This window comes from Triticum urartu, chromosome 7A, assembly GCF_056163025.1.
Source record: "Triticum urartu cultivar PI428250 chromosome 7A, HENAU_Tu73, whole genome shotgun sequence".
NCBI classification, from domain to species: Eukaryota; Viridiplantae; Streptophyta; class Magnoliopsida; order Poales; family Poaceae; genus Triticum; species Triticum urartu.
Window position 1 is genome coordinate 86,332,015 of NC_141879.1, and position 14,848 is coordinate 86,346,862.

At 44.9% G+C, this 14,848-nt stretch overlaps 1 protein-coding gene and 1 pseudogene across 1 annotated transcript; both read right to left on the reverse strand.

Moving 5' to 3' along the window:
* Positions 1-12,322: 12,322 nt before the first annotated feature.
* LOC147958083 (protein FAR1-RELATED SEQUENCE 5-like) lies at positions 12,323-13,739 on the reverse strand (annotated as a pseudogene).
* A 43-nt stretch (positions 13,740-13,782) lies between these two features.
* On the reverse strand, positions 13,783-14,824 carry LOC147958084 (protein FAR1-RELATED SEQUENCE 5-like). Its single transcript, XM_087531945.1, has 3 exons — positions 14,681-14,824; positions 14,542-14,607; positions 13,783-14,238 (listed from the first exon to the last, which is right to left on the reverse strand). Exons 1-3 carry the CDS (start codon positions 14,822-14,824, stop codon positions 13,783-13,785), a joined length of 666 nt encoding a protein of 221 aa, XP_087388071.1.
* Between the last annotated feature and the right edge of the window lie 24 nt (positions 14,825-14,848).

The following is a 14,848-nucleotide window of genomic DNA, read 5'->3' on the forward strand; positions in this document are numbered from 1 at the left end:
CTCCCTCCCGAGTTGATGGATGGATGGATGTGGATCGATCGGATGGCGGTGCAGCGTCAGGTCTCGGCGTCGCGGCACAGTGCAGGGTGGGTGCGGGGGTAGATCAGTGCGGGCATGGTGCATGGCAGGAGGAGATCGAATCAACTTCCAGCGGCGAACCAAGGGCCATGTACAGGCCTACAGCACTCTTTATTTTCCGTCTTTGCTGGAACCAAGGACTAGCAGCCTAGCACGCGGTTCTGGATTGAATCGTCGGTGCCGATGTTTCCATCTGATAGCTAGCTGCAAAATGCTCAAATTAAATTTCTTGCTTCTTGTGCAGGCAGGCATCAATGATCAAAGAAGCTTCTGCAAGATCCAAGCATGCAAGCAGCCCTTCATGAGAGCAGACTCCCACGGTTTTTTTTGCCAATAACCTATTACCCCGAACTAATAGATATTGGACGGATAGAAAGACAGCTCTTCTGCAAAAGAGTGGTTGCAAACATGACAAGAAGGGCGGGTAGACACGGTTGTGCTGCAGAACAAGATCGGCATCTAAACATAGGTGGACATTCTTCCGATCCTAGGTGTACGTTTTGTCAAAGCGAAATCCCAACGATTCTTTCTCTTCTTTGGGTGCATGCCATGCCACTGGAGGGAAAGGCACCCAGACAGCCCACAACCCTGCCTACTCTTGTCGAGCACCGCGTGCGCTAATAGTGATGCCTTCCTTTTGGGTTAAGTACTTAGCCGGAGGCCTCTCACTGGTGGAAGAGGAGGAGGCCAGATCGATTGGGTAGAGCGGAAGCTTGCTCTTTCCTTTCTTCCTCTCGCTTGCATGTGCCACGTTGAGGGCTTGTTCATCACATGATTTGCCCTTTTCTTTGTGTGTGTGACAAAGACGCACACATGCATGCACCTTCCCGTTGCCTATGGTTTAAGCAAATTGGTCGGCATTCGGCAGAAAGGTTTTGCATTTTTATCTTCCTACTCATACTCAGTATTTCATTGCACATTCCAAAGTCACTATGTTATATTATGTAGGTGTACCGTTGCAAATTATTCACAAACGAGTTTGAATTTGTCACCGGATCTGAAACTTCACGTCCATGTAGAACATGCCTGTGAGTCATTGTGCTGCTGGCAGCCGCACGCTCTAGTGGTTGCACGGTTGCGCCTCCCTTTCGCTGTGCGGTTTATGAACGAAACCTCAAAAGCAGCCGCAGATTCCCAATTCTCCATCGGTGGAAACAAACTATTCTGTAAAAAGTGATCCTGAGGTCAGATCGCCGATGGATAGATGCCTGCTCAATCGTGTGTGGGGGATCATCAGTGGGCTTCAGACGAGATGCCATCCCCGCAAAAGCAAAAGAGCAAAGCGCAGAGTATGGGATACGAGGCAGCCGGAGATCAATCCATCCATCCGCAGGACGATTTGTTATCGTTGCCGCAGCGTGCGGAGACGCCCGGCGAAGTCAGCATGTGCAGCTGTGTTGTATGCAATGGATGCACCTTGCTCGGAAAGTGTAGAATGGAAAAAGGGTAAAGAGTTTGCTTGCTTGCTAGGTATGAATGGATTGGAAGTTTTTCCCGCAAAAAAGAAAAAGATGCTACTAGTAGTGTTATCCTCAGCTTTTTTGTTTTTTGGGTTGTAGCGTGCCTTTTTGGTTAGAACAAAAGTTACCGGCGCTGATATTGTTGATGAATGCTGTCATCCATGCATTAAGATAAGGTAATTGGATGTGCCTAGCCAGTTTCTCTGTGTTCACTACGTACGTGGAACGTGATTTGGAACACGCTTAGCCATGTTAATTTTATACTCGGAAGAGCTGTGTCCGTTCAATGAACTCAATCGCCAAAGTGATTAGCAACTAGAAGATCAGCCTCTTCTGACCTAAAATGTAGCAATATCCAGATAAGATCGGGACAGAGTAAACAAATGCGGCCTCTACGTCACTCGCTCGCAAATTGCCTTCGATGACAGTGGAGAACAACTTACACTGATGAGGATCTGACTTCTATATATTAGCATATAGAAATGGCTAAACATGCTGTGTTTGGTCACTTGGTGGAAAATGACATTCTTCCATTGAAAATATGATACTCCCAAAGTTTCCTGGTAAAATAATACTCCCTCCGTTTCTTTTTGCTCCGTATATAAGATTTGGTCAAAGTCAAACTACACAAAGTTTGACTAAATTTATATAAAAAAATATGAACATCTACAATACTAAAACTATATAGTATGAAAATACGTTTCATGGTGCATCTGATAATATTGATTTCATATTGTGAATATTTATATTTTTTAATATAAAATTAGTCAAACTCTACAAAATTTGACTTTGATCAAACCTTATATACAGACTAAAAAGAAACGGAGGGAGTACTTTTATCTTTAGAAAACAATGCATGCATATCAGCATATAGAAATGTCCGTAACAACGACGTGCTTGCTCGACATTTGACTGGGAACACAGCACAGTGTCATGCATTTGGCGAACACGTAAACCACAGCATGAGAGTAGGGTAATCGCACTTTGTTACTTGCTGTTTATGACAGATACTGCCCGTCCATCGATCCGTCCTCCCTCCGTTACAGCGTGGCCTTTCGTCGCGAGGCCTACAACATGTACGTTCATGCACGGGGGAGTGTGTACGTTGACTAGTCTCTGTGCGTGTCGCCGTAGTCGGCGACGACACCGTACTACGTGCTGTTGCGTGCTGGTACCCCTGTGTGCACTGATGGATGGACACAGAAGCAAGCATCCCGGCCCCAGCTCAGCTGTGGTTCGTCGTCTGTGGCTCCTCTACGGATGGTGCCGTGCCGTTTTTATCCCGTTTTCGTCTAGAGAAGTAGCTCCTTTGATTCCACTAATTCTCCACGCGGGCAGCTGCTGATCGGCTCAGCCAGGGCATGCAGAGGAACGGATCACCTCATCCATGCCGACAACGATAAGACGGCGACCTCCACGTGACGGGGCGCGCCTCGGCCGGGGACAGACGTGATCCATCCGCCCTGATCCGCGCCGATAAGACGGCGACCGGCTGGCCTCCCGCCCCCCTACGCACGTCGCTCTCCCTCGCTCCGTGTGGCTAGCTGCCGGTCCTGCTCCAACGTGGAAACTAGCTAGCGGTCTTTTCCATCGTTTCTGCTCTGGTACTCCCCCTGGCTGAACGCGGGATGAAAAAACACATCGACAGCTAGGATAAACCAAAAACGGTTCATAACGCGGGGCGTGATTGTCTTTGTTGCCCCGCGTATAGCCGTCGAGGAGCCCTGGGAGGCCTATGGGCCTGGTTAGATCGTATGCCCGGCCGTATATGCATGCCCGTCTGTATATGTATTTGTTTGTATACGGCGGCCTTTCGAGCACGCGTGAAGCCGCCCGCGCGTGGGGCAACACGTGTCACGGGTAGTTGCCTAAACTGTCCCATCATATAAATGTGGACATCAACCACCTCTGGCCGCATCGTCCACCATTTCCCCCCGCCGCATCGACTCCCTCTCTCCACTCTCCACTCCCCACTCCCTCTCCTCTCCAACCTCCTCGTCTCCCTCACCGCATCCTCTCCATCACCATGGCGGACGCAGGAGGTGAGCGCCCTGATTGAGGCGCGGATCTGGTGGAGCAGGCACGGCAGGTCGCTGCGGGCACCTTTGTGAGGGGGCGTGCCGGCGTCCAGCGCGGTGCTCCCTCCGCTGGAGATCTGGAGAAGGCGGGGCGGGCCGCAGCGGCGCGGTCCAGCCAGATGCGCCCGTTCTGGCGAACTCCGGCGAGGCGCATAAGGTGGAGGCGGGCTCTGGCGAGGCGCACGAGGTGGAGAAGGTGGAGGCTGGCTCCGACGAGGAGGAAGCGGAGCAGAAGGTATCTGCGGCTAACTTTTAGTTGGTAGTTTTTAGATTGTAGGGTTAGTGGCCAGAACTTTGTTTGGTTAGATTTGTTGGATGTAGGGTTTTCTCTGCATTAGGGTTTTTCTGTATTTGATTCGTGCAAGAATGGTGGACCACATATGATTATTAGATTAGGTTAGAAGTAGCCAGATTGAGGGATGGGTTTTTTTCAGATGCTTATTAGATTAGTAGTGGAATTTTTGCAATTGTTTAGGTGTTTGGCTTGAGGATTAGACGATGGATTAGTCAAATATATACTTCTCTATTGGTTTGGGTTGGTGCCTGCTTTAGTTCTTTGGCTTGATGATTAATTAAATGGATGCTTAGTTCTAGGGATTATGGCTGTCATAGTTGCAATTCTTAGATGCTTGATTGATGCATGTTGTCATAGTTGCAGTTATTTGATGCTTGATTGATGCCTGTCAGGCAGAGGCTATGAGATGGGTTGTGCATGGCCTTGTGTTTTTGGAAATTGTCTACATGAGGTGATTAGATGGTGCATTAGTTTGGTTGTAAATATAGTGAAGGATGTGCTCATGTACTGGGTGTTGTCATGCGTTGTCATGTTAATCAAAAAGAGCTTCTCAAGGGCTGGATTTGTTTTGTGCTGGATTGGGGCTTCTGAAGGAGAGGGGAAGCGCGGTCGAGGGGAAGGGGCAGTCTATGCTTATTTAGTTTGGGTTAGTAGTGGAATTTTGTCGTTGCTTCAGAGATATTGACAGCATTGAACATCCTCTACAATGTCGTTGCTTCAGAGATAAAAGCATCTTGGGGTTTTTTCAGATGCTTATTAGATTAGTAGTTGAATTTTTGCTTGTTAGAATTTAATTAGTATGAGGTTGAATACCTTATTTAAGGGGGAATTTAAGGTCAGATAGATGTCATATGATTATTAGATCTGTAGTTCAATGCTGCTGACATTTATGATTATTTGATTTGATCTGTGGTTCAATGATACTGGATGGAAACATATTTGATTTGGAATGCATTAATTAAGATGTGCCAATGAATTGATTTAGATGATACAAGATTCATCTATAGTATAATTTGTTGTTGTTTAGGTAAGTAATGAAATTTTAGATGTTTGTTGGAGATGTATGCATTTATAGTTGAAGTTGTACCTAATTAACTACTGCATTATGTTAATATGTGTAGGAGCTTTGCTGCATTATCCCAAAAACAGTAATTTGTGCATATTAAAATTTGTAGTTGGCTTCTGTAATTAGTATATACTATATGTAAATGTTGGAAATATGCCCTAGAGACAATAATAAAATGATTATTATATTTCCTTGTTCATGATAATTGTCTATTATTCATGCTATAATTGTATTATCCGGAAATCGTAATACATGTGTGAATACATAGACCACAATGTGTCCCTAGTGAGTCTCTAGTTGACTAGCTCATTGATCAACAGATGGTCATGGTTTCCTGGTATGGACATGGGGATGTCATTGATAACGGGATCACATCATTAGGAGAATGATGTGATGGACAAGACCCAAACCTAAGCATAGCACAAAGATCGTGTAAGTTCGTTTTGTGAGAGCTTTTCTAATGTCAAGTATCATTTCCTTAGACCATGAGATTGTGCAACTCCCGGATACCGTAGGAGTGCTTTGGGTGTATCAAACGTCACAACGTAACTGGGTGGTTATAAAGGTGCACTACGGGTATCTCCGAAAGTGTCTGTTGGGTTGGCACGAATCGAGACTGGGATTTGTCACTCCGTATGACGGAGAGGTATCTCTGGGCCCACTCGGTAATGCATCATCGTAATGAGCTCAATGTGACCAAGGGGTTGGTCACGGGATCATGCATTACGGTACGAGTAAAGTGACTTGCCGGTAACGAGATTGAACAAGGTATTGGGATACCGACGATCGAGTCTCGGGCAAGTAACGTACCGATTGACAAAGGGAATTGAATACGGGATTGATTAAGTCCTCGACATCGTGGTTCATCCGATGAGATCATCGAGGAGCATGTAGGAGCCAACATGGGTATCCAGATCCCGCTGTTGGTTATTGACCGGAGAGGCGTCTCGGTCATGTCTGCGTGTCTCCCGAACCCGTAGGGTCTACACACTTAAGGTTCGGTGACGCTAGGGTTGTAGAGATATTAGTATGCAGTAACCCGAAAGTTGTTCGGAGTCCCGGATGAGATCCCGGACGTGACGAGGAGTTCCGGAATGGTCCGAAGGTAAAGATTTATATATAGGAAGTCCAGTTTCGGCCAGCGGGAAGGTTTCGGGGGTTACCGGTATTGTACCGGGACCACCGGAAGGGTCCCGGGGGTCCACCGGATGGGGCCACCTATCCCGGAGGGCCCCATGGGCTGAAGTGGCGTGGGAACCAGCCCCTGATGGGCTGGTGCGCCCCACCCAAGGGCCCAAGGCGCCTAGGGTTGGAAACCCTAGGGGGCCGTTGCCCCCCGAGGGGGCATGCGCCCCCTGGTTGGAAACCCTAAGGGGGCCGTTGCCCCCAGGGGCCGCCGCCCCCTTTTTAGATGGGATCTCCAAGGGGGCATGCCCCCCTAGCCCCTATATATAGTGGAAGGGAGGGAGGGCAGCCGCACCTTGCTCTTGGCGCCTCCCTCTCCCTCCATAACACCTCTCCTCCCCGCTTGTGCTTGTCGAAGCCCTGTCGGGATCCTGCTGCATCCACCACCACGCCGTCGTGCTGCTGGATCTTCATCAACCTCTCCTTCCCCCTTGCTGGATCAAGAAGGAGGAGACGTCTTCCCAACTGTACGTGTGTTGAACGCGGAGGTGCTGTCCGTTCGGCACTTGGTCATCGGTGATTTGGATCACGGCGAGTACGACTCCATCATCCCCGTTCACTTGAACGCTTCCGCTCGCGATCTACAAGGGTATGTAGATGCACTCCTATTCCCCTCGTTGCTAGAATACTCCATAGATTGATCTTGGTGATGCGTAGAAATTTTTTAATTTCTGCTACGATCCCCAACAGTAAAGTGTGAAGTAAACATTCCAAGGCAGGATCCTAGCAACAAAATATACTATATGTTTCCATTAAGTAGTGTGTGGGGGGGGGGGGAATTCCCTCAAAAGAAAAGTGTTGGGTTAATCCAGGGAATGTCAAGAATCCAGCTTGCATTTTCATTAGCATTTATGAAGGACATCATTTGTCTGTTGATTGATTGCTTAGATTCTGTATTTATAAGGAAAGTATTTGGTCACCTGCAACATAGCAATGTGGTTCACATTCACAATTTTGTTTGTAATGACATTCTGTGAACTGCAATTCAATTCATTGTAATTTATGTGCTTGTTTGACAATATAGCAGGAGGAGGAGGATCTTGTGGGCAACAAGAGGAAGTGGGACAAGACTGGGTTCTACCCATATGAGTCTGATGAAGATGAGCCGTACGAGGTAAGGCCTAGTTGAAATGTTATTTCTGCATTGAGTTAGTATTATGTGTTTATAGTTTTTGAATGCATAATGTATTAATGTCAGTCATTAATGTGTGCAATATGAATCTGGAGATGATGTGGTCGAGGGGAACGTGAGTCCTTTGAAGAGAAGGAGGTGTTGAAGATCAGGGCCCAAGGACCTGGTAAGTACTACAACTGGAGGAATGAAAAGTACCGCTGCCCCTACTATAGCAAGCCCAAGCCAGGTCTGGGTTATTGGAGCATCTAATGGAACATTGCCGGGCTACATCGATCTCCAGTCATGAGTACAAGATCATTGGTCAGCATTCTGCCCTCCTGAAGGTCCCGAGAAACCCTGACCTCTAGTCGTACATCATGCTGATCATCGGAAGCTGGAAGCCGTACTCATCATCGGTATATTTGATGATGTTTTACTTTTGGAAAGCTGCATCTGGGTCTGAACTGCTTGGAAACTAGCTATATTAATGTAATGTATTGTGTGTTTGAACTGGATCTATTATGAACTGCCTGCTACCTGTGGTGGTAACCTAGAATGCTATCTATATATGTGTGGCCTTAACTTTATTGGTGGTGAATGCTTCCTTCATGTGTAGTTGTTGTTTCGATGGTGCAATGATCACAAATGGCGCTTCAGTGTTGCTTGAGACATGCTGCAACACTTGTCTATGCTGTGGGCAAGTGCAACATGTTGTGCCCATGTGCCAATTATACCAAATATTGAATGTGGCAATGTTCCAAAATGGCTGTCATGAATTATAGTGCATGGGGTTTAGTAAAGTTACTGATAATTGTTCATCCTCACACATTCCATCAACGCATAATTTGAATAAGCAAAAAGATCAAATGTTTCATCATTTGAACCTATGTTGCAATTAGAGAGCAAATATTCCATCATCAAAGTGTGAAGAAATTAAATGTAAATTTAGAAGAGTAATGTAATACTAGTTAAAAATAATGTGAGCAAAAAAAGGAGTTTGAAATAAGATCTACTTTATTTTGTAATAAAGTTATATTACCCTACTTATTAGAATTTTGAAAATATCACTTATTTATAAGAAAAGAAAATATAAATATTCAAAAAGATGTGTTTGATAAAAAATACCTTTTGAATTTTTGGCATGTTATTATTTGAGGGGTCATGTAATTTTTATGTTATTTTTTGAGTGCTCAGGTAATTTTTATGTAAAGTGAAGGAAAAGGAAAAAAATAAACAAAAGGAAAAGCATGGGCCATCCTAGCCATCTTGGAAGCCTAGCTTTATAAATAAAAAATTCAAAAAGATAAGAGGGCATTAAAAAAGTAAACAAATATAAGAGGGCATTATAAATTCAAAAAAATTCAAATATATAGAAAAAATATTTTACAATGCTCCCCTGAGGTATAGGCCGATGTTTTGACCAGTTAGTATAGAGGGCATTATAAATTAATAAAAAATTCAAAAAAAAATAAAACCTTGGAAACCCACCTTTTTGTGCAATAGATCATGTGTGCCAAAGTTGAGGTCATTTGGAGGTGGTCGAAAAAATGACCGCATTCCGGAGGGGCCATTTGGTCTAATTTAAGCCAGTTTTTGAAAAAATGTGATTTTTCCCACCACCTCAAAATCATACAAACTTTCTTGAACATGGTGACCCACATGTGCCAATTATTCCTATGAAAGAAAATTTGGAAAAAGAATATTTTACAATGCCCCCTGAGGTAAAGACTGATCTTTTGACGAGTCAGTCTAGAGGGCATTATAAATTAATAAAAAAAGTCAAAAAATATATAAAACCTTGGAAATCCACATTTTTTTGTGCAATAGATCATGTGTGCCAAAGTTGAGGTCATTTGGAGGTGGTCGAAAAAATGACCGCATTCCGGAGGGGCCATTTGGTCTTAAACTTAAGCCAGTTTTTGAACAAATGTGATTTTTCCCACCACCTCCAAATCACACAAACTTTCTTGAACATGGTGACCCACATGCTCCCATCATGCCTATGAAAGAAAATTTGGAAAAAGAATATTTTACAATGCCCCCCTGAGGTATAGACCGATATTTTGACCAGTCAGTCTAGAGGGCATTATAAATTAATAAAAACTTCAGAAAAAATATAAAACCTTGGAAACCCACCTTTGTTTGTGCAATAGATCATGTGTGCCAAAGTTGAGGTCATTTGGAGGTGGTCAAAAAAATGACCGCATTCCGGAGGGGCCATTTGGTCTAACTTAAGCCAGTTTTTGAACAAATGTGATTTTTCCCACCACCTCCAAATCACACAAACTTTCTTGAACATGGTGACCCACATGCTCCCATCATGCCTATGAAAGAAAATTTGGAAAAATAATATTTTACAATGCCCCCCTGAGGTATAGACCGATGTTTTGACCAGTCAGTCTAGAGGGCATTATAAATTAATAAAAAATTCAAAAAATATAAAACCTTGGAAACCCACCTTTGTTTGTGCAATAGATCATGTGTGCCAAAGTTGAGGTCATTTGGAGACAATTTTGGCAGCGCACTCGGGGGATGTGTGTTTGAGGTTAGTCTACTGAGCATGATCTTCAAACTAGTACTGCTACTGCGGTCAAGCTGCAAAAAAGTTCAGTGTTTAACGCTTGCAGCGACAAGTTCAATTATAAAATGACTTGAATTGCTCATGATTTATTTAGGATGATATCATTTATGAGTATGTTGAATGGGTTGATGGGGAGTGGGATAGCAAAGCAAAGTCAGTCATTAAGTATCTTGCCATGAAGAACAAGAAACTGGAGACTAAGATTACAGAATATGAAGCTGAAATTAAAAGGAATGAGAAAGAAAAGAGGGCAATGGTTAAGATGCACAAGGAGATATTGCTCTATAGGGATAGGATTTTAGGATTTGGAGGTCTTCTGTATCTTGGCCTGCTTGCCATTATGATTGTTGTCATAGTTAGCAAGTAGATTGTTCATAAAGTTATTGACATCATTGTAATTGACATGATGAAATGATGCTGAATTATTTGCTATTCAGTTTATGGGCAAAGTGTAACAGAGATTGCAGCATAAATAACATGGGGCCATCATGATTGGTAGACAATGCACTTTTGGCATGTTCTATTTTGGCAGACAATTCACTTTGGGCATGTCCTATATTTGACAGACAATGCACTTTTGGCATGTTCTATATTTGGTATGTGATGCACATGGGCACATCACCTAGCAACACTACTGATTTATGCAGCAGCCCAGTTCATTGTCTTGTTGCAACATAGGAGCAACATCTAGCAGCTTCCATGCAACACTGAAGCAAAGCAACAATACATATTCAATATTCGGAAATTTAACTGAACTTGGCACTTAGGGTGAGCAGTAGATATTCAGTTCTTCAGCCACAAAGAACCCGATCAAACCGTACCGATTGCATAACTTATATGCTTACATATAAAAGCATACCTAACCAACATCAAACCCAAAATAATGTTAACTTATATGCTGAAACATATAACAGCATACCTAACTTAAGATAACCAGCAGCTTCCTCCTTCTTCAGCAACTGTGCCCATCTTCACTTCTCCAGAAATTTGAGGCGGCATGAGCGGCGCACCACACACGGAGAAGCCTTCTTCTTGACCGCCGTTCTGTTCGACAGTTGCGCCACCTGATCTTGAGCCACCTTCTCTTCTTCCACCTTCACTATGTCAGGGAGGTGGGGAAGGAGCTCGACGTCGATGGGCATTGTCTTGCCATCCTCGACGGCGACCGGCGCTACCATCTGCACAGCGTCCTCCTCGCCCTCCTCATGGTCATCAGGGATTACCAGTACCTCCTCCACGTCGTCCTCCACGACGTCAGAGCCCAACGGCAGCACTGGCTTCGACACGTGGCAGACCTGGTAGTCCGGGCTGACGGGCGCAGGGAGAGCGAGCTCGACGTCGACGTGGTCCGCCCTCGACGCGACGCGTGCTGAATCTGGCCGCAGCGTCATGGTGGTGGAGCGGTACATCCACCACCTTGCGCGCTGAACAGGGGAGTCGCTCAGCGTGGCCTCTCGCATTGCCCACACGAGTAGGACAGCCGGCGGGACACCGCGGCCGTAGGGGAAGGCGCGCTTCCTCTCGGCGTCGGTGAGGACTTTAACGAGGCCACGCGCGTGGTTGACCAACATCTCCGTGCTGGGGAACCAGCCGCACACCTCCGTTAACTGCGCGCGCCACCCCTCGTCATCGCCAGTGAGGTCCATCATCGCTCTCTGCCTACCGAGGCTTCTCTCCATGGAGGCGGCTGCAGCGGTCGCCGGTGAGGGTATTCTCGATCTACTGTAGGTGGGGATAAGAGGGGAGTTCGAACCGGCGCCCGTGGGAGGTGGGTGAGTGTGTGGTGGGGAGGAGAGTGGTACAGTTACTTATTTAATGGCATTTAGGACATGGGCAGGGAAAATGTACAATATTCTTTCTACCTCCCGCCCCGGTCATTACACAGTAAAGAATTTTTTTGATTTTTGTTTAGAGGGAAACATCTTACTTTATTTAAACAAAGACTGGGATCTCGTCTGCTAATACACTAAAGATACAATCAGGGCCAAACCAAAGAAACACAAGTGCCTACAGCTACCTTAGCCAAAGTATGAGCCGGCCGATTAACACAGTAAATAATTGAAGCAAGTGTTCTACTCTTGTTCCTTCTCCACATTTCTGCACATGATAGAAGACAAGCTAAGTTAATGAATGATACAAAATTTAATAATCCATAATGCATACAAACACTTACTTCTGTTTTAGTTTGCATTTCTTGCTACGTCTAGTGTGTCCTACCAATTTGCAAGCGCCGCACCGGGTTTTCAACTCATCAAAAGAGAGTGGTCTACCATTTTTTGAGACAGGGCGGCTCTCATCTACCTTTATTGCACCTTTGCTTGACACTTTCATAGGATCTTTAACCTCAATCATGTTGCCTTCACCATCGTCCACATATTCAACTCCACACTTACTGATGTCATTTGTTTGCTTCAACAAATTTTCCTGTAGCAGATCATACTCATGACTCTTAGCTATCACAGCCTTCAAACTCTCCTGTAACTGATCCACAAAGCAGGGTGTTTGCATGCCGCATGCATAGCTTCAGACGCTAACACACTGACCTGGCTATATTTCATTCTTTCCCCGGCCCCAGTCCAACCAAATCCCAACAGATCGCTTGTGCGCCTCGCGGGCAGTCCCAACCTTGCTTCTTTCGTGAACCGAATAAGAACTAAACACTTTGGTAATTCAGATATTTTCAAGTGCTTCATTACATGGAATATGTGCTTGCAAGGTAGACCCTTTCGAATCATTCTTCTGCAGCTGCACCTTATAGTTTCTGTGGAATTTACTGGTATACTCCACCCAAAAACGGCACTTCCGGTTATTCTTCCAGGCCACGATGTACTGCTGTGATCCGTCTCCCAGCTTAATTTCTACAATCTTCATGCCGTCAATTTTTCTAAGATCATCTTGCAACATATAGAAGTTTGCTGGAGTGAAGACGTGAGAAGCAGCTATCTCAAGTTCCCTCGAGCTAGTAACTGGCACCGGTAAACTCTGTGAGGCCGTGCAGTCATCTCGCGCCTCGTTTTCACGTATACGCACAACGGCGTTCTCATAGTGCAAAATCATATCCACTAGGGTCATTTCACCGTCTAGGTGGAGGTGAAGGCATGAGTTCAGGCTTTCACTCCGCTGGTTGCTTTTCATGCCAAGCCAAAACCCCTCTGTTAGATATGCCGCGGCCCACAGTCTCCTCTTCTTATACATCCGCCTCAACCATGTTACAGTTTTTTTCGATTGCCATCTTTTGGAAAATGCGTGCCATCTCTCCTCAAACGTTGCCGTGGACGTGCTGTAGTACAGAAGAGTTCGGAACTCCTTCAAGGACTTGTGACTGAGGTGAATCTTCATATTTTTCTCTATGTGCCACGTACATATACGGTGCCGCACGTCTGGCAAGACTTCGCGAATTGCCTTGATCATCGCAGCGTCGGCGTCTGTGATAACACTCTTAGGCATCTTTTGACACATGGACCTCAAAAAAGTCTGCAGAAGCCACACGTATGTCTCCTCGGTCTCGTCCGAAACTATGGCACAATCAAAAACAGTGGTCTTCCGGTGATTGTTAAGACCAACAAAAGGTATGAATGGCATACCATAGCGGTTCATCTTGTACGTGCTGTCAAATACAAGCACGTCGCCGAAGTCCTCATAGTCATGACGAGACTGGGAGTCGCACCAGAACATCCTATTCAAATGTCCTTCCTTATCTAGTCTGTACTCGAAAAAGAAGCTAGGATCCCTCTGTTTCCTACTAGCCATGATGCCTATGGCTATGGCAGCATCACCTTTTGAAAGAAGCTTCCTCTTCTCCTTGGCGCAAAGGTTGTATATTTCACGTCTGGTAAAACCAACACCGCCGTACCATACATGTTTGCTGATGAAGCAATCCATCATGTCGTGAATTCTAATCCCTGCAGCTCCCGTGGACATTATCTCATGCTTCTGGTACTCTTTGATTTTTTCTGTGGGACCAAAGAAAAGGTACCTCGTCCGGTCCTGCCAACATATGGCTATGCTTGTCCTCAAAACTTTCAACATACCAAACCCCACGCTTTTGGTCAAGCTTGACGGTCAGGTGCGCTTCGCAAAAGCAGCGTGTCTCGACTCTGAGCCTACGGCTGTGTCCTTCCTTGGTTAGCAACTTGCTGTCACGTTTCCCTTGTCTTGAACAAACAAACTGCCTATAACGCATATGACGTGACTCTGTTTTGCTATACCTGACCTTATTCTTTCTAATGCTGAAACCATTATCTCTAGCATAGCCGTTGTAGAAATCATACGCAGCATAGTGAGACGTAAAGGTCATTTCCATTATCTGCATGAACATATCCCTCTTATCATCTGCACTGGCAGTATTTTGGACATTCTTTGCCCCATCATCTTGTGTCACCTACACAATCAAACCACAGCCATGAAAACAGATTTCTATGGTTTAACATTACTTACTTCCATAGAACATTGATTACACACATACCTCACTCATGATGACTGACGACTCGGACTCCCCAGAACCGGGTGCATCTAATGATTCGTCGTTAAGGCCTGTCTCCGCGTCGGATTCACCTTAATAGTCGTACGCATTATGACATTCGGAAATGAACTGAAAAATACAACACAAATACATAATTACTTATCATATAATATTCCAGAAGAAATTCAATTTGCATGCCAACAAAATTTTTCACTTACGTACCTGACTAATATAATCTCCATTCGAGAGCTCCGAGTTGTTTTTCTTATCATCATCAAGCTCATCGATCTATAAATTTTCAACACAAAGATTTAATGTTGTCGGATGCCACCAAAAATTACAACATGACAATGCCACTCACATTAAGATCATCCCATTCGTTCCCATTCTCTGACCGATCTTCACGATCTAAATTTTCATCATCTGACCAATCTTCTATCCAGTCTTTCATCAGTTCTCCAAACTCCATGTCTACCATGATATCAGTTAACTCTTCGTCCGCCATTTCCTACAACCAATAATATGTATC

What these genes read in the sequence shown, in the direction of transcription:
- LOC147958084 (XM_087531945.1), bottom strand. Translation starts at nt 14,824, where the DNA reads ATGGCGGACGAAGAGTTAACTGATATCATGGTAGACATGGAGTTTGGA. An exon ending in ACGAATGGGATGATCTTAAT is followed by an intron (nt 14,608 to 14,680) that starts GTGAGTGGCATT and finishes GAAAATTTATAG; the next exon opens with ATCGATGAGCTTGATGATGA. An exon ending in ATGGAGATTATATTAGTCAG is followed by an intron (nt 14,239 to 14,541) that starts GTACGTAAGTGA and finishes TTGATTGTGTAG; the next exon opens with GTGACACAAGATGATGGGGC.